This window comes from Mytilus galloprovincialis, chromosome 3 (assembly GCF_965363235.1).
Source record: "Mytilus galloprovincialis chromosome 3, xbMytGall1.hap1.1, whole genome shotgun sequence".
Lineage (NCBI taxonomy): Eukaryota > Metazoa > Mollusca > Bivalvia > Mytilida > Mytilidae > Mytilus > Mytilus galloprovincialis.
In genome coordinates, this window is record NC_134840.1 from 99643748 (window position 1) to 99664249 (window position 20502).

General features: G+C 32.6%; 1 protein-coding gene across 1 annotated transcript in view; it reads left to right on the forward strand.

The window, feature by feature from the left end:
* The window catches only part of LOC143069520 (uncharacterized), a 384816-nt gene that overhangs the window by 329704 nt on the left and 34610 nt on the right, over positions 1 to 20502 (forward strand). Inside the window, exons 2-4 of the mRNA XM_076244199.1 lie at positions 285 to 412; positions 4093 to 4227; positions 8226 to 8282. Coding sequence (XP_076100314.1) covers positions 328 to 412; positions 4093 to 4227; positions 8226 to 8282 — 277 coding nt within the window. The 5' untranslated portion in view covers positions 285 to 327. The remainder of the gene's footprint in view (positions 1 to 284; positions 413 to 4092; positions 4228 to 8225; positions 8283 to 20502) is intronic.

Sequence of the window (20502 nt, forward strand, 5' to 3'; positions counted from 1 at the left end):
TATGATTAAAGATAATGTGAACGCTAACTGGTTTTATTTAGATGATTCAAATTAGATCGATTAAAAAAAATATCTAACTGTGAACGGGGTCTAAGACTAAAGTCGTTATAACGAGTTAATTAGCCGTGATAAGTTCATAACGACTTAAAACTACACCCTGCGCTAACAAGCTTCGAAGTCCGGAGAAAAATGATACCTGCTTTATGAAGTATTTTATTTACTTGTACCAAAATTCGAAAACTACTTATAGTACGTATTATTTGAAATTTGTATCCTCTATTTTTCAGACAATATCATCACGACCGTACCTAGAGACAGTCAACCAACATGGCACGTGTTGCTATGATAACACTTTTAGTCGTGATTTGTGCAATTATTGTGGAAGCAAGGTGGAAAAGAGAAACAACGGAAAGTACGCATTATTCATACTCTGCTTTTAGAAAATTTTATTGTACATTACAATGTGTCATACTAACATCACTTTTAGCAATGATCATGTTGAATGAGGCCAAATAAAAAAGTATGTGTGGTTCCAGTTACATCTGAAAAAAAGTTAGGGAAGGTAGGTAGGCATTTTTTTTTATTTAATTTTTTTTTTACATTGAGTCTATGGAAGCATCATTCTGACTTTTACAGTGCTTAATGAAAAATGGCAATAAAATCTTTAGGGTAGGCTAATTTAAAGACTAAAAAGTAGGGTAGGTAGGGTAACTTGAACCACACATATATTTTTATTTGACCTAAGTTAACACAAATAAACCTCTATCAAATAAACACAAGTTCATACAGAATGCGTAAAGGTTTTTTTTTTATAAAAATCCATTAATCTGATTGCAAGAATAACGTAATTTTTAAAGATGTAAATAATTAACAGCAACAAGACAATAAAAATCAGTAATACTCTCAACTCCTCAAAAGATTAAGACCAGCAACGACGCAAAACACATGTTCACTACTGACCGATTTGAAAAGACATGACTCACATGGTCCAGACACACCTTCATGTACATGTATGTGACTGTAATTATCAAAAATGTTATTGCCGAGAGAACACCATAGACCAAAACAATCGCTAATACTCATATCCTGAAAAAGACTAACAGAACAAAATTAACGACGTTAGACAATAAAATACATGGTCCAGACAACACAACTCTGATAGTCCAGACAACAAAACACATGGTCCAGACAACAAAACTCATGGTCCAGACAACAAAACACATGGTCCAGACAACAAAACTCATGGCCAGACCAAAACACATGGTTCAGATAGCATAAACCATGGTCAAAACCAAAACACATGGGCCAGACAGAATAATTCGAACAAGCATAAAGAGCATAAACCAGACAACAAACACTTGGCTAAGACAACAAAACAATTGGTTCAAACAGCAAAGACATGATAAAACCCAAACCCCATAGCCCGCACAGATAGATTCGAACAGAAACAAAATCACAATCCAGACAGACTAATTAAAACAGACACAAAACGCATGGTCAAGACAGACTAATTAAAACAGACACAAAACGCATGGTCAAGACAGACTAATTAAAACAGACACAAAACGCATGGTCAAGACAGACTAATTAAAACAGACACAAAACGCATGGTCAAGACAAACTAATTAAAACAGACACAAAACGCATGGTTAAGACAGACTAATTAAAACAGACACAAAACGCATGGTCAAGACAGACTAATTAAAACAGACACAAAACGCATGGTCAAGACAGACTAATTAAAACAGACACAAAACGCATGGTCAAGACAGACTAATTAAAACAGACACAAAACACATGATCAAGACAGACTAATTAAAACAGACACAAAACGCATGGTCAAGACAGACTAATTAAAACAGACACAAAACGCATGGTCAAGACAGACTAATTAAAACAGACACAAAACGCATGGTCAAGACAAACTAATTAAAACAGACACAAAACGCTTGGTTAAGACAGACTAATTAAAACAGACACAAAACACATGATCAAGACAGACTAATTAAAACAGACACAAAACGCATGGTCAAGACAGACTAATTAAAACAGACACAAAACGCATGGTCAAGACAGACTAATTAAAACAGACACAAAACGCATGGTCAAGACAGACTAATTACAACAGACACAAAACGCATGGTCAAGACAGACTAATTAAAACAGACACAAAACGCATGGTCAAGACAGACTAATTAAAACAGGCACAAAACACATGGTCAAGACAGACTAATTAAAACAGGCACAAAACACATGGTCAAGACAGACCGATATGAATGTTAGTTGTCACTATACACAATGTCAAGACGGACCGATTTGAACAGCAACAAACAAATGGTCCAGATAGACCGATTTGAACAGCAACAAATAAATGGTCTAGACAGACCGATTTTAACAGCAACACATTAATATGGTCCAGACAGACCGATTTAAACAGGCTCAACACACATAGTCAAGACAGACCGATTTAAACAGCCACAAAAAATTATGACCGAAACTACGTGGCGCCGAATGGGACTCTTGTGGTTTTGTACAAAATTCAATCCTGTCATAACAAAATCATTTTTGTCTTACGAAACTATGTGATTCAGATTTGTTTTATGAGAACTTCAATTTTTGTAGACAAAATTCATTTTTGTAGATAAAATTTATTTTTGTCATGACAAAAGTCAATTTTGTCAAAAAGGTTTGCAAATATAAGCTTATTTGCATACAAAATTGACTTTTGTTACCTGATAAGGAAATTAAAACACATAAGTCAATTTTGTGAGACAAAATTGACTTTTGTGAGACAAAATTGACTTTTATGAGATAAAATTGACTTTTGTGAGACAAAATTGACTTTTGTTAGTCTCACAGAAGTCAATTTCGTGACGACAAAATTTACATTTGTGAGACAAATTTGACTGTTGTGAGACAAAATTGACTTTTGTGACACAAAAAATTCAATTTTGTGAGACAAAATTCAATTCTATGAGACAAAATTCAATTTAGTCAATTTAACATGTGAGACAAGATTGACTTTTGTGAGACAAAATTGACTAAATTGAATTTTGTCTCATAGAATTGAATTTTGTCTCACAGAATTGAATAGTTTGTTTCACAAAAGTCAAATTTGTCTCACAAATGTCAATGTTGTCTCACAAAAGTCAATTTTGTCTGACAAAATTCAATTTTGTCTGACAAAAGTCAATTTTGTGTCACAATTAGTTCACAGAATCCAAACTAAACAAATTTGCATATAAAAATTGACTTTTGTCGCCCAATTTTCAAATCAGGTATTAACAAAAGTAAAGTCTGTGTTACAAAAATGAATTTTGTCCTGACAGAAGTAACTTTTGTCCACTGAAATTAAATTTGTAGTAAGCTACAAATTTTGTTAAACTGAACTCATTTTTGTTGAACAAAACTCACTTTTGTCCGTACAAAATTGAATTTCGAGTACAAAACCACAAGAGTCCCATTCGGCGCCCCGTAGAAACAGATCAATCTAAACAGGCTTAAAATTAATGGCCTAGACAGACCGAAATGAACAGGAACAAAGGACATGGTCCTAACAAACATTTTTGTACAGACACACAAATATAGTTCTGACAGACCTATTCAAACTGCTACAAAACATATGGTCAAGACAGGCGGATTCGAACAGACATACATGTATAACATACTGTCCAGACATACCGATTTGAACAGGCACATTGACAAAACAAAGAGTCCAGACTTGAGAAGACTCGAACAGGCACAAACAATATGGTCCAGACAGACCAATTCTAACTGCTACAAAATATATGGTCCAAACAGTCTGAATCGAACGGGCACATAATATAAAAAACCGTTTCGAACATGCAGGCACAAAACACAAGGTCCAGACAGACCGATTCGAACACAAAACACAAGGTCCAGACAGACTGATTCGAACAGACCTAAAACACAAGGACCATATAAAAGAACACAATATCATCATGCAAAAAAAAATACATTAAAAATCATTTTTTTTTATTCTGAATAATTTGGAGTTAATCCTTGGAGCCTGCTAAAATTAATTAGAGGAATAGATTATGCTTTTATTTAATACTAGTTTCATTGTTTAAGGTGAATTTGCAAGAAGAAAAAATTCAGTGCCATATTACTGGGAGGCTATATGTGATTATCAGAATGGAGTATGCCATTATAGATATAAGAACCATAGGACAGGACAGAGCCAAATGACACAGCCACCACCGCCTGGTATGTTTCTGTAGTTTTGTTTAATTTGTTTTCATGATACCAAGTAAAGTGATTTTAAGACCTTCAATAGTAGTTTCCCTGCTGTTAAACAAGGTCTTCGCTGATTTTAATGAATAATCAGAAATATGTTAGTTGTTATCAAATAGTCCGTTTCTATGAAACGTTGGCAAATTAGTTGTTTTCCTCTTATAGTTGAGGTGTTTCCCTAGATTTTAGTTTGTATAAACCACGATTTGCTTTTTCTCTATCGATTTCCTACCATTGAATAGCGATATACGTTTATAGATATAAGAAGATGTGGTATAAGTGCCAATGAGACACCTCTCCATCCAAGTCACAATTTATAAAGCAAAAATCATTATAGATCAAAGTACGGTCTTCAACACGGAGCCGTGGCTCACAACAAACAGTAAGCTATAAAGGGCCCAAAAATATGACTAGTGTAAAACCATTCAAACGGAAAACCAACGGTCTAATCTATATAAAAAACGAGAAACACATTATTATTGCGAACCCAATGAAAGTTTTCAACAATGCCATCTCTATCTGATCAAGGTATTTAAACTTTTGTAAGTTCACCTGTCCTAGTGAATAAATAGAACGGCTATTGAGTATTGTTCTCTGTGTAGTTTATTTACTGGAACCTTTAAATTTCTTCTTAGAGAAATCTATCACTCATTGATTAATTTACCGGAGTAAAAAAAAAATCTTCGAAATATACGAAAATACATGTTTTATACTCAAAACTGCATGTGATGTTGTATTTATTCAATATTAATAATATAATTTCAATTTGTTGAATGTAACCAGTGATTAAAACATTAACATGATTAATAAAAGCTGATTTCTGACAAAACTTTAAATATGGTTTTTTTCTATGTTTGACAAATAAAAACTTGAAAAATTATGATGTTCAAATTAAGACCTACTTTAATTTATTTTACATCTAAACAAAAACAAAAAAAATGCAAATTTCAATGGGTACATTACTTAAAATTTTGTTAGAAATCAAATGTTTATGATTAAAACAGGGTTTATATTGAAAAGATTACTATATATATTATTAATATTAAATACATACATCATCACAGGCAGTTAATGATTATAAAAAAAGTATTTTTTTTCTATATATATAAGATAATTTTTTTACTATTGTATTTATTCAATACTATAGGAGAGGTGAACTTACAAAAGTTTAAATACCTTGGTCAGATAGAGATGGCAGTGTGGAAAACTTTCATTGGGTTCGCAATAATATTTGCTCTTTTAGCCAATTTTGGAGATAGTTGAACTTTGTCATTTTTGGTGTATAAGCGGTTAAATGTTAAAGTTATTTTAAAATAAAACTTTGCATCTGCGGAAACATCAAATGTGTCTCCCAAAGATAATAATATCTCAAGGAAAGTTCTACATCAACTTTGTTATGATACAGTTACTTCAGAGTGGAGTGCGGGGCATCGCTTTGTCTAGTTTTCACGGCCGACAGTCGGCTAACCGAGAGATTGATCGGTTAATCTATATTGAGTATGTGGCTATATGGGCGATTGGTCTGTTAATCGGGTTGGTTATACGTCTGTTAAGAGTAAAACGCTTAATTTAATGTTAAACTGTATTAAATATACAGATTATTGGCATTGTTATAAGAACCAAATCAAAAAAAGAAAAGTGTCTGACAAAATGATATCTATCATAGAACATTTTGCACTTGTAAAGACATTTCTTAGTCTGCGCAGTTTTCAGTAAAACTAAAAGGCGTCGCGCAAGTATGTAGTATTTATGCTTATACGCATAGCATTTTTTTTTTTATAAAAGGCGAAACAAACAAATAGATATCATTTAAAGGAAAAAAAGTAGTACTGTGGTTCTAAAAAATAAATTGACATTAGTAAATATTTCATAATTGTAAAATAACGTGATTAATACCACGTTTTAGTGAAAATTATGGGAATAAAGTCTGTTAATGGGTTGGACAATTGAAATTGTGTCAGTTAAGAGTTATTTAGCCACGACAATATTTTTGCTACCTTTATATTTTCCCCTTGAAAAATTTAAGAATGAGATGTTCCTGAGTAAACAAAAATGACAATACGGTGCCACAGTATCCTAGAAAGAGCATTTTTATTTTGACTTTCTTTGCATTTTATAGAAGGTTGTGTCACTTCATTATAGCGTGATATGAATTGGCCTCTGGAATATGCATGAATTTTTTATTGACGTTTTCAATCAGCCTTAATTTTTGTGTCTGTTTGAAGTAGCACGTTCTCAATTCCGACTGAAAGTGTCTTTCTAATACAACACAGGGTACATACTACTTATTCTCGTTTACATATGAACATGATATTTGTCACTGGACGTTAAACCCTAATTCGTCAGCATCATCCAATTGGTTCTTTTCTTCTATTACTTAATCATGTGTTGTTTACAAATCACTCTAAAGAAGTAAACGGAAAGGAGCGAATGCAGCTACATTTGGTTATTTTAAGTTTCAATTCATTTTGTTCCGTTTAGTTTCTTTCTACATAAGTGCAGAGGAGAACTACAGTTGTCTATGATGGTCGGTGAAGTCCATTTCGCGTTTTCGCGATTTCGCCTTTCATATTCTATAGGGCGAAAAGGCGAAATCGCGAAGTCGAAAACGGGAAAAGTCGAAAACGAGAAATCGGTTTCGCGTTTTCGACTTCGCAATTTCGCGTTTTCCCCATATAGAATATTTAAGGCGAAAACGCTAAAGCGTTAAAACGCAAAATGGCATTAACCTGCCACCATAGTTGTCCGCATGTAAACTTTTAGAATTTGTCACCAATATAAGAACATCGCAATCCGTTACTGTTTCAACAGCCATCGGTGTTTCATGTGTGTATACTTAAACACGTATTATTTTTCTCTCGTTTTTAGCATTGTATCACTCTCTACTGTTCTTATATATATTATTCTATATTCTGCGTTTCCATCCAGATTCTCGTGTATACCATGAGGGTCTGGATTGTATTCTTTAAATTTTTATGTAATTTTTTTCTACATTTTATTTATCTTACTCATTATTCTTTCTTTATTTTTCATATTTTGTCATCCCTATATATTTTACTTACTGATGTTTAGTTACATAACGACGTGTATCTCTGATTTATATACTGGTTACCAATGTAGATGACAAATTTGTGTCATTTATGACAATTAAACAGAATCATCATGATATATGCGATCATTCTTGGATGAAATTAAAATAACTTTAATATTATACTTTTTGAAACAATTTTTATCGATTTTCAATTTCATGTGGTGTTTCCGTATATGTTATGTTTCATTGCTCATGTGTTGTTTTCGTATATTTTAGCCGCTCGTCTTGAGCCTACTCATTTGATCCGATAACACCCCCTTATAGCAATAAAATTATACTTTTATTGCCATTCATAACTCTTAACAGACCAATTAACAGACCGGGTTTTATACATCCGAACCATTAACAGACCAGGTTTTAAATAAAGATTGAAGATTGATTTATGTCACCAAAATACAGATTTTCGTGTAGATTTTTCACACAATGATATCAATATGGTTAACAAACATAATGCCATTCTTTTTTCGATGTTCAAAATATTGAATGCAAGTAAATTTAACCAATGTGTGTAAAATGTGTATAAATTTATTGATGAGTAACCCGCCTTTTCATTTTATAGATCGTACATCGAAGCTAGAAAAATAATAATTACACCACTGAATTCAGTACAATGAATTGTTTTGTTAGACATGAATACTTTTTATGATGAAAATATATTTAGAAAGTTATACAAGGAAACATGCTGAACTTTCAATGATTTTCTCGATAACACCTGATTAACAGACTTTAGCCAACCCGATTAACAGACCAACCGCCGATATAGTCGCATACTCAATAAAGATTAACCGACCAATCTCTCGGTTAGCCGAGTGTCGGCCGTGGTTTTGTATAGCTGTTGAGAAAGGATTTTAAGATCTAATGTATAATATCTAATTGATAGGGCCTGAGGATCTAAAAATACCAGCACCAGTACCAATATCAACACATGACAGAGGACGTGAGTATATTAAGAGGTTTTATTCTATACTTCGAACATTTAAAACGAACAAAAATTAAAAAAAAAAAAAATAGAAAAAAAGTTTTGCCAGTTGAATTAAAATTTCTTAGCATTGAAACACTATAGCTAGATAAAATAGGGACGATGTGACAGTATGGAGTTTGCATACTGCATCAGTTTTTGCTACGCATTTCCAACAGGTAAAGTTTCTTAATTGAAAGATTGGTAATTCGTGTTTTAGTCCTAATAACAGCGCTTCGAATCAGTTTATATTTCCCGCGAACTAAATCTTTATACAACTGCTACTTTCTACGTTGTGCGATTTAAATCATTGTGTACTTGTACTGTATGTTTCCTATTTGTATAAATTGTTTGTTTTTTCTTTCGGATGCATGGTAGAATTCACGGAATGACGTCTGATAACGTGCAAATCTCATGTCAATGTTGTGTTCTAATTTTGATCGGTGTCAAGTCGACGGCAATATAATAACTGGTGCGCTGGAGCTAGCGGCACAGGATATTAAATGTCAGTACTGTAGAAGTGTATGGTGTAGGACAATTGTTTGAAATTTCTCCAAATTCAGAGCTATTGTATTGTATTTTTTTCTTTAGAAACACACGGTTTTCCTAGTGTAGCTTTTAATATGTAGAACCACTATTGCAGGCCCGGTCAGAAAATACATATTTGAAAACAAAATAGTTTCTATGCGTAGCTCTAACTTTGTCAACAAGTACAATATTTAGGTAATTGTGGTATCAAATGACAGCTTAGGGACTTTGGATCACTATAGAACGCGTGTTGCAAGCTTTTTTTGGATAATAAAAAAATATTCATCTCAAGTAAGGATAAGGTAAAGTTTTGACATAGTTTACAACGTTGTTTTCCTTTTTCCTTGGATATCAACTCCAGTTACCGAATAAGGAGTATGCAGTCCTCACGCCTAACCACAAGTCTTATGGCATTGGCTTGTAAAGTTGCTTTCAGACTTGTAAAATTTTTCTTTACATGCCAACAAAATCCAATTAAAATTTCCAAAAAATTGAGCTTCGGGCTTGTGTACTCGAAGTTAATCGTGAAGGCTGAATTCTGTTAATTTAGTCTTAATGCAGTGATTGCGGATTAGGTGCTCTGTAAGGCTTTCCTGATATCTTAATACAAGGAATACATTTATACGAAGTTGTAATTTTATACACTGTGGGGTAACGAATAATTCTGATGAATCTAAGCAATTGTACTATTTCGTTAGGCTTGGTTTGTCCTAGTGATCGCATCATTTACATCTGACGACGTGACCTTATTCACAAAGGTGCTGAAAAATTTTCAGTTGCAGAAAGTTTATGCATGGTTTATAATTTTATTCCGCATCTACCTCGCAACATTTCTGTATCTGTATGGGTACGTCGTAGCTACTATTCTGGAAAGCCAACGGGGTCAAAATACTTAATTCGTAACTTGTCAATTTGTAACTTGTAGTTGTGTAATTTCATAATTCGTAATGCGTAAATTGTCAATTCGTAACTTGTATATTTGTAATTTCAAAATTGTTAATTCGTATATTGTCAATTTGTAACGTGTATATATAATTTCAAAATTGTTAATTCATAAATTGTCAATTTGTAACTTGTAACTGTGATTTCAAAATTCTTTATTGGTAAATTGTCATTTTGTATATTGATGTTTTGTAACTTGTAACTTGTCGATGTGTGAAATGTCAATGTCTTAAATGTTGTCGTTGTATTATGCTAAATATCATTATGACGTCACGACAGATGGCGCTCGGTTTCTTCTTCTGTAAGGAGGAGCACCTCCATCTGGAATATATACCTAACTAATTTAAATCAATTATATACAGCACATACATATAATAGAAAACAAATAGACATAAAATATAGTGTTTGTTTTATATGGCATGTCTACCAGGGACTCAGTTTTATATAGAGGTGACCTCGAATAAACATGATATTTACTGTACTTGTCACCAAACCTGGGAGGGTGTGTCACTTTCTCACGGTATTAAGGTATATACAGAAGTGTCGCTGGAATTGGCTTCCTTATCAACTTTGCAAATATATTACTGTCACTTGGCAGGATATTTCTTCTTAATATTTGACCGGGTCAAAATTAAACGAAATACATGAAATATGAGACGGAGCTGGAACATTCATACTAATATCAGTGTTCTCGGGTGCAAATATTTGACTAAATGTATGCTGCATATATGCTTACCCTAATTATATTTCACCATGATAATCTTTGCACATGATTTGGGGTTTGGCCCGGTGGGGGGGGGGGATATGTCTTGGGTCATTTTGAAGAGTAAAAGGGTAGCCTGGGACCCTGGCTCACCAGGCGGGATACAATATGGTTTGGCAATAGCGTGACGCGTCATTTCTTGATATATCCATGGGCGGGAAATATCTATATTGTTACCAACTCATTGCAAATTATATTAAAATGAAATGCAAATTTCAAAAAATTTTGCTTTATTGATTAACATCATGAATCAACTCGGTAAATAAACGATCCAATCGACAAAATATCAGTAGATTTGGTCGGGTTGCCGGGCTATAAGGAAATGTGGCACCGGTTAGGGATCTTATCGAGAGTACTGGGCGTTGAGCAGTAGTTGAGGGGGGTAGGGGAACATTTTGGTATTTTTGGTTGAAAATTTTTATAGAACGAAAAATCAGGTAGCGGCAATTCTTAAGCTTCGTGACAAGAATTATAGTTCAGTTGGCGTGTATATTAATATATTTATATCTGTCAGCCCTAGGTCTATCCCATCCTGTCAGAATAAAATGGTCCGATAGTAGCATTTAAGGATTAACAGAAATTGGTTATTACTAGTACCTGGGTTTTCAAGTAATGATGAAGCCTTTTATAGACGACTATATATGGTATTAGGTATTCTCATTGTTGAAGGCCGTAAGTTTCCTATACTTGCTTAATTACATCGACTTTATTTGAAATTGGTGGATAGTTGTCTCATTGGCAATCATACGGTTTAATAACACATCTCCTTATTGTATTTACTTGAATAATACTGTCGTTTTATTCCGCTGACACACGACTATTTCATTAACCTCGCCATTATGAGAGATCTATTACGTGGAGGGACTGAACTATACGGGATGTATTTTTTATTAGTTTTACGTTTTAACGAAACACCACCTGTCGTCTTTAGTAAAATAAATAAAACTGTGATCCTGTAAACATGCATTCATTTTTTTGCGGCATTTGCTGAACATAATTGATTTAAATTACTAGGCATATACTCCTTATGAAGGTGCTCCTACTTACAGATGGCTTATGTACAAGAAGAAGAAACCAAGCGCCATCTGTCGTCATAATGATCGTTAGCATAATACATCGACAGTATTTAAAACACTTTGACATTTCACACATCGACTTTCACGAATCGACAAGTTACAAGTTACAAAACATCAATATACAAATTGACAATTTACCGATAAAGAATTTTGAAATCACACAGTTACAAGTTACAAATTGACAATTTACTAATTAACAATTTTGAAATTACAAATATACAAGTTACAAACTCACAGTTTACGTATTACGAATTACGAAATTACACAACTACAAGTTACGAATTAAGAATTATGACCCCGTTGGTATTCCATAGCCACCGAGGCTCCTGAATGATGGGAATCGATAGGTATTAATAGATAAATATCTGTATTACTATTTCTCATCGTGTCATTTGCTTAAGTATCCAATGATGAAAATCTTAAGCAAAGTCGAGACTATCTCCATCGCCGACTTGAGCGACACTCAATGATAATCCATCAGTAACTGTTGTAAACTATTAAACTCGTCTTATCTTCAGTCTCGTTTTCTTGAGCTTAGTTATATTGATTCAACATTCTTATAATACCGATATTTAGATCTACCATTTAACAGCTTTTTTTTACAATGACAGTTTAAAATTTTATCCTTTCAAAAAATCATGCAATTTGAATTTGTTTTGCATGAATTCCGATGACACGATGATTACAGATCTGTTTTTTTACCTTAATGAGGATAAAGTGTACATATAATGGTTTCCTTTTACAAATTATGACTTGGATGAAGAATTAATAGTTGTCTCATTGGCCTTCATACCAGATCTTCTTATATCTATATATAGTTTTAAATGAGAAGAGGAAAATCTTGGCTGAAGCTGACATGCTAGTTCACAAGGTAACAGACCACATGAAGACATAATACATGCTAACCGACTGTATCAGATTTAATAACATAGCGTAAACCGATCGCCATGTCTGTGAGGAGTAAAACATTGTTATATGTTTGGTCAGTATAAGAAGCGAATTCCGTTTAAATCCTAAAGACTCTGCAATATACAAAATCTGCATGCTTCACCTATAAATATAAATGTCTAAATGTGAAAAGTCGAAATAGGAATGATATCTTTTCCCTCTTTTTCTTTTTTCTTTTTCTTTTTTTTGGGGGGTAATATTTGCTCTTTTGGAAGATAGTTGAACTTTATAATTTTTTCAGTATTTACTTGCATTACCCCTACAGTTTGAATGCTCGGAAGTTTTCACTTTGCTGGCTAATTGAAGATGTGCATGTGGTCAGGGTTTTGATATTTATTGATATTTGCTCTTTTGGGGATAGTTGAACTTTGTCCTTTTTGGAGTACATAAATACTTGTAAAAGAGATGCATAAGGTTTCGTGGATATCTCCTCCTACAGTGAACCATAGACCTACAACTTGGTGTATTCTAAAATAACAATTTGAATTTGCAGGGGCATCATTTGTGTCTCCAAGACACAAGCATATCTCAAAGAAAGTCCTTCATTGACTTTATTAATACAGTTGCTTCAGAGTTGAGTGCGGAGGTATCACTTTGTCTGGACGTATAAGATGACTGCATTTTGATTTATATTTACGAATGATGTCCTTGTTCCGATGATAAAATTTAGTAAATGTTTTGATTAGATTCTGATATCGAAAACCCTGGTGTAAGTTAAATAATTTTTCAATAATACAGAGACTTCTTTCGTTAAAATCAAATCATTGTAATATACACGAGGGAACCGAACAAGTTTTAATATATACACATGGAAAAAAGTATTGCAACACCAAATTGAAATTGAAATTAAAAAAACACTCTTTATTTTTTTGTGATATAATTTGGTAAAATAGAACTAGTTAAACATTATTTAAGTATCACCTGAGTTTAATCAATAAATGTCGACTCGATAAGTTTTTATCTGCGCATGCAGCTACTGTACCCGTAAACAGCAAAACAGATGTTTTTATCCTCATTGTTTTCAACACTTTAAATAACCAAGTTTTTAAAGTTATGTGATTGACACCTTGTAATGGGTCCTTGACAACTCTTAACTGCAGCAAGATGGCAGATTATCAGCATAAGAGAAGCAGGGATGTCGCTGTAACAACTGCACGTATTGTTGGTCATCACCATTCCACTATAAGTCGTTTTGAGAATAAAAATCAGGCAGTAAACGCTGTTAAAGACCTTCCGAGATAATGAAGACCCCCTATACCATTTACTAGGGAAAATCAAGCATAATGAAGGTTTGGTCAGAAAGAAACCCATTGCATACAAGACAATCCTAAAAAGAGAGTGGTGACCATACAGGAGCCTTTTAACAAGAACTGTTCGAGATCGACTTATCGCTACTGGTTATCGTGCGATAAGACCATTTCGGAGATCTTTGCTAACGAACAAACACACAGTTTTCCGTATCAAATGTAGTGCAGAGCTCGCCAAAGTTGGAAATTAGCATCGTGGAGGAAGATCCAATGTTTAAATGGAATTCGGTTCATCTTCCTTGGCCCGATCGAAGCCCGGATTTGAACACCATCGAGCATATTTGGGACACTATTGGGCGGAAAGTGCGCGAAAGGACACCCCAGTTCAAACACATCATGAAATAAACAATGCCCTTTATCAGAAATGGTTGCTGCTACCTTAGCAACAAATTAGTCGATTTATGGCAGGAATCAGAAGACGTTTAGATGCGGTTATCCGTTTGAATGGAGGCTGCGCACAAAGTACTAATTCTGTGGCGTATAACGATCAACCATGATGTGAACAGTCATCTGAAGATTAATTTTGAAATGTCTGACATTGTAAAGTTCGACTACAGTAAAAGTTGTAAAATGCATTTTTTTTGTACAAAAAACACTTCATTTTGTTATTAAAATTATGGTTATATAAATCTTTTTTTTTTTAAACATTTTTTGTTCGTTTCAATGCCAATGTTATCATAAACTGTGTTTCAATAATATTATACACATATTTTATTATATTTCATCCAAACAAAGAGGCTGATTTTTCAAGTTTTAAAAAATCAAGGTGTTTCAATACTTTTTTCCATGTATATATAAACACCATAAGATGGTAACAAAGGAACGTCACCATCTAAAAATGGATAATTAACAATAATAAATGAAAATTCATCTCTTTAATCGTAAATTTTGGTATTAAGCTTCCCGTTAAATATATAGATATCAATATCCAGATAAGGACAGTATTCATTCGGCAGTGTAGCTTCATTTAAAGTCAGTTCAGCAGGATAAATCGCTTTAGATTAGTATAAATACTGAAGTCGTCTAAATCGAGACCTAATATATAATTTCACATATTTCTAAAAGTGTTATTACATTTTTATATCAGATGTTGTTTCGATGAGTCTTTGCTGATTTCAGTCATAAATTGTAACTCATTACAACACAGAAACAAGTCCGCAATAAGGGGTGCACAGACAGTTAGGCCTCATTGAAATTCAGATAATTTGACGATACATGGAATCTCCATAGAGAACAAAAATGTTTCTAGTAGTGAAGTTATCGTATCAAAGCAGGTAAAATTGACATAGTTCCTATAGTGATCAGTCTGTCAGTCCGTAACAAATATTATCCACTTTATATCTAAAGAACCGTTACGGTTATGATTTCAAAGTTTATACTTGACATGTATATTAACCAACATCAGAGGTTGTGTCATAATGTATGTTCAACATCCTAGGTCAAAGGTCAAGGTTAAAAACTTAGGTTTCAGTTGACAACCCCATGTCCTATAGTAAAGGTTTGTCCGCTCTATATCTTAAGAACTGATATGATTTCAAAGTTTATACTTGACATGTATATAAACCAACATCAGAGGGTTTGTCATAATTTATGTACGACTTCCTAGGTCAAAGTTAAAGGTCAAAAACTTTGGTTTCAGTTGACAACCTCATGTCCTATGGTAAAGATTGTGTCCGCTCTATATCTTGAGAACCGTTATCTATCCAAAATACGTGGAAAAAATCTTTTGTGGTAGTTCTTCATAAATCAGGAGATCTTAATGATCTAAATAACTACAGAGGTATTTCTTGAATTAATTGTCTTCCAAAATTTTTTAATGCAATTTTAAATAACTGTTACAGATTGAATAAAATTATAGATGGACAACTAGTGAAAACCAGTTTGGTTTTCGAGAAAACCATAGGATTTCTGACAGCATGTTTGTATTAAAATCTTTGATAAATAAATACATTCATAAAAAGAAAAAAATGTTATATATTTGTTTCGTTGACCTCCGTAAGGCATTTGATTCTGTATGGAGAATAGGTCATTTGTATAAATTATTGAAAACAGGTGTTGGAAAACAATTTTTCAATGTTATAAAAGAGCAACATAATAAAACAGAATCTTCAATTAAATATAAAATTCAATTTTCTAAATATTTTAACATTTCAAGAGGGGTGAAACGAGGGGATTCATTGAATCCAACATTGTTTAACTATTTTATTAATGATGTAATCAAAGAGTTAGATAAAAGAAATTCAGATCCAGTTTCATTAGTTTCTTCAAATATTAACTCTCTTCTATTTGCAGATGATCTTCTTTTAATATCTGAAACTAAAGAGGGATTGCAAAATAGTTTAAACAATTTGGGTGCTTTTTGTGATAATTGGCAATAAAGTGTAAACGTAAATAAAACTAAAACTATGATTTTAATGCAAAACTTGGTTCTCATGTTAAACATATAGTAGAAAAAACTGGTATGGATTTGGACACTTTGAAAAGATATTCCTCACATAAGATAACTAAAAATATAAGAGAACAAATAAAATTAAAATTGAAGTATTTTTATGAAAAACTAGTAAATGATAAACTATCAGATCAGGAGCATATAACTATATAAAAATAAATAATACACAAGAAAGATATTTAACTTGCTCAAAACTTGAATTCAGAAAACTGATAACAAAATTTAGATTAAGTGACCATAATTTATTAATAGAAAAGGGAAGATACCTTAAAATACCAAGAGAAGAAAGATCATGCAAAAACTGTAAACAAATTGAAGATGAAATTCATTTCTTTTTATTTTGTAATAGAAACCGTAATAATAGAAAGTTTATTTTGATTTTTTGATAAATGAGAATATCCACTTTATAAATTTAAAGGACATAGATAGAATAACAGATATACTCAACCCAATTTCACACATTCAGGAAAATAAGCTAGGATCCTTTTTAAAACAGTCTATTGAACTGAGGACAGGGGACTCTTAAAATATCTACTTTTATTGTGTATATTAATGATCTTGTTGTTTATCTTTTTTTTTTTTTTTCATTTTGTTATGTTGTGTCACATACTATAAATATGTAGTTTTATGGCAATATATAATATTCACGAGAATGACACTGTTATCATTTCAAAGTTTATACTTGACATGTATATAAACCAACACCAAAGTGTGTGTCATAATTTATGTACGACTTCCTGTCAAAGGTCAAGGTCAAAAACTTTTGTTTTTAGTAGACAACCCCATGTCCTATGATAAATATCGTGTCCGCTCTATATCTTGAGAACCGTTATCATTTCAAAGTTTATACTTAACATGTATATAAATCAACACCAAAGGGTGTGTCATAATTAATGTACTACTTCCGAGGTCAAGGTCAAAAACTTTGATTTCTGTTGACGAACCCATGTCCTATGGTAAAGATACACATTATTCACAGCGGGGCCCACAGAGATGGCGCCCATCTCAAAAATTTCTAGTTAGATTTGTGAATACACTATCCAGAGCAAAATTTTGAAAATATTGATGTTCATTTTTCCATAAATGTAAATGCCATCATAAATGAACTTGGGGTTAAAGTTGGTTACACTTCAAAAACTTGTTCAAATCTTCATAGAATCTTATGAAACTTGAGCAGATTGAGAAGCTTTTTTGTGATTACAGTAAGAGATAATGTATTATGCAAAGTTTGAAACTATATTTTCAGTTTTAGCGTTTTTCTAATAGATAAAAAAAAGGTAAAATCACAAAAATACTGAACTCCGAGGAAAATTCAAAAAGGTAATCAAAATTATTTTTTCAGTAAATTAACATTTACAGACGGTCTGTGAATACATTTTTTTTTTACATGATAAGTTTGTAAATAGATATAAGAAGATGTGGTATGAGTACCAATGAAACAACTCTTCATCCAAGTCACAATTTTTATAAGTAAACCATTATGATTTATAGGTCAAAGTACGATCTTCAAAATGGAGACTTGGCTCACACCGAACAGCAAGCTATAAAGTACCTGGAAGTTCATAGATTGTTATGAAACTTGGACAGAAGCTAATCTCCAAGACCAAGATTGAGCATCTAATGAAAAAGTTTAATTTGTTTTTAAATTCTTTATTTTACTGATAAATGGGGTCAACATGTAATACACTTTTACACTGACAGCAACAATCGTAGGCAAGACACAAGGTTCTACAGACCCCTTATGAATATTTTCATTAATTTTTATCCGATTTGAACTGAGATTTCAGTATCTGCGAGTACTCTCAGATCTGTACTTATTGCCTTTTTGTTGTGGGGATGTATAAATTATTTTCACTGTTTTATCTGATTTCTTGAAGGAACGCTCAGATTTCGTGTGATGAATATGATTAAGTCTTTTATATCATTAAAAACAAAGATTTTTTTCCAAATTGTATCAAAAACTATTTATTTCATTTCTAAAGGAATAAGTGGTAAACCATACCCGAAAGGGAGACAACTCGTATTTGAAATAGTTTGCACAGGTAATTTTGAACGCAAAAAAAACGTACCTGATTTCGGATGGACTTTGGTAAGAAAATCGGGCTCTGGAAAGATTTTAACCAATTCAATGCTTTTCAGATTATTACCAGGAAAAAACAGTATAAATAACAAGAGAAAAAAAACTTTTACCGCAAAAATAAATTTATCCTAATTTAGAGTAATTTCTCGCAATGTGATTGCCTGATATTGTCCTAATAAATTTCAGTACAATTTTTTATTACGTCAATTGGAATTATTTCACTTATTTATTACGTCAATTGGAATTATCTCCCTTATACCATTGACCTGATAAATACAATAAAATTTGAGTAGCTTTATAGTTCTAATATTTTTAATTTACCTACCTACACTGTACATGTGTCTAAACCACACCGGCAAAATTTGCTCGGACTCGATGGTATCTAACATCCGGCACAATGACGGAACACCAATAGACAAAAGAAAGGTAGGTTTCTCCTTATTTTTTTATTTTTTTTTTATGATATCGAAGAATATATATACATATACAACTATTTTCTATTGTGAGTTGCAATATTTTCTACAAGCGTTCTATATTAACGGAGAAATAAGTCAAAATGCATGTCAAAATGACGAATTGAGTGAACCTTGCCTCGAAATTGTTTAATTTCTCGTTAAATTGTTCACATTGTACGGAAAGAAAGGTACGGGAAGATAGATATTGACACGGAGATTGCAAATTTAGTTATTATGAGCATCTCAATAATTGTATTTCTGTGTATGGAACGAAAGAAAAGGGTCATGTCAAATTAAAATAAACCGGTTTCGTCAATGTTGTTTATACTACACAATCACCCGGTTTCGTCTATATATATCACCCGGTTTTTTTTGTTTTTTTTTAACAAACAATTTATGAAAAGAAACTTTGGCACGGATCTGAACATTGTCTTTCGAGAATTTAAATATATATTTATTGTAAAGTAAACTTGGCGTGTTAAAATCTATTTTAAACGGGCACTTTTGGACATAGTTAATTATGATAATACACAACATTATTATATTTTCTTTGTTTATAATAGTAGTATGTAAAGATGAAAAATAAAAGGATGTGTTTTGATTGTGCCATAATTTTAATTTACTATACTATATTATATACACTTAGTTTACAATATTTACTATCATTTATTAATACATTTATGCATTCAATTATTGACGAACAGTCCCAAACCGACTATAGTCTATACTGTTCTGCACAAATTAATCATGCATGCAGTCCTGCCAGATTTTCTGGTACTATATATACTGTGTTACTTGCCCACTAAAGCGAGTTTTCACACTTAAGCATCCATAACATAGCAGTGAGATTTGTAACTTCTCCCCGTTTCTGGTAGGCACATTTATTTTCATAGGCATGTTTTTCACATTATTTTTACAGTTCAAATTCATTTTTTGTACAGTTCAAATTCAATTGAAACTTCAAGATAACTTTCGAAAACAATATCTGACAGTTTTGTATTTCAATGTGAATAAAAGTTGGTTTGCAAAACATGACCGTCATTTATATCTAGGTCTTATTAAGAAGAAGTGACGGTAACCACTTATCCCATAAACATTGACAATGAGACAACTTTCTTTTAGACACAAAAATCATGTTGAATTAATCAAGTTTAGGTCAGCGTATGCCTTAAACAATGAGAAAAACACACAAACTGCATGAAAGCAAGCTATAACAGGGCCCTAAATTATAAATGTAAAACAATTCAAACAAGAAAACTACCTGCCTATTTTATGTTCAAAACGCGTATGGTATAAAGCAACCAAAGACAACCATGTAATTTCAAGCGTGTGATTCGGGAATGGACTGAGTCAAAGTGTTGTCCCTGACACAAACAGTACAACAAAAGTACGAATAATAAAAAATGATGAAAAAACCTTAACTCGTCCGATGACAGAGCCTGTATAGTAAATGCGCGATGTGTGCCAAAACTTGTATCATAGTTAAAATTATCCCTTAAATATAATAAATATACATGTATTCGCAGTTTACTATGAAGTCCATTATCACTGAACTAGTATAAATATTTATTAAGGGGCCAGCCAAAGGACGCCACCGGATGCGGGAGTTTCTCGCTTCATTGAAGACCCATTGTGGCCTTCGGCTGTTTTC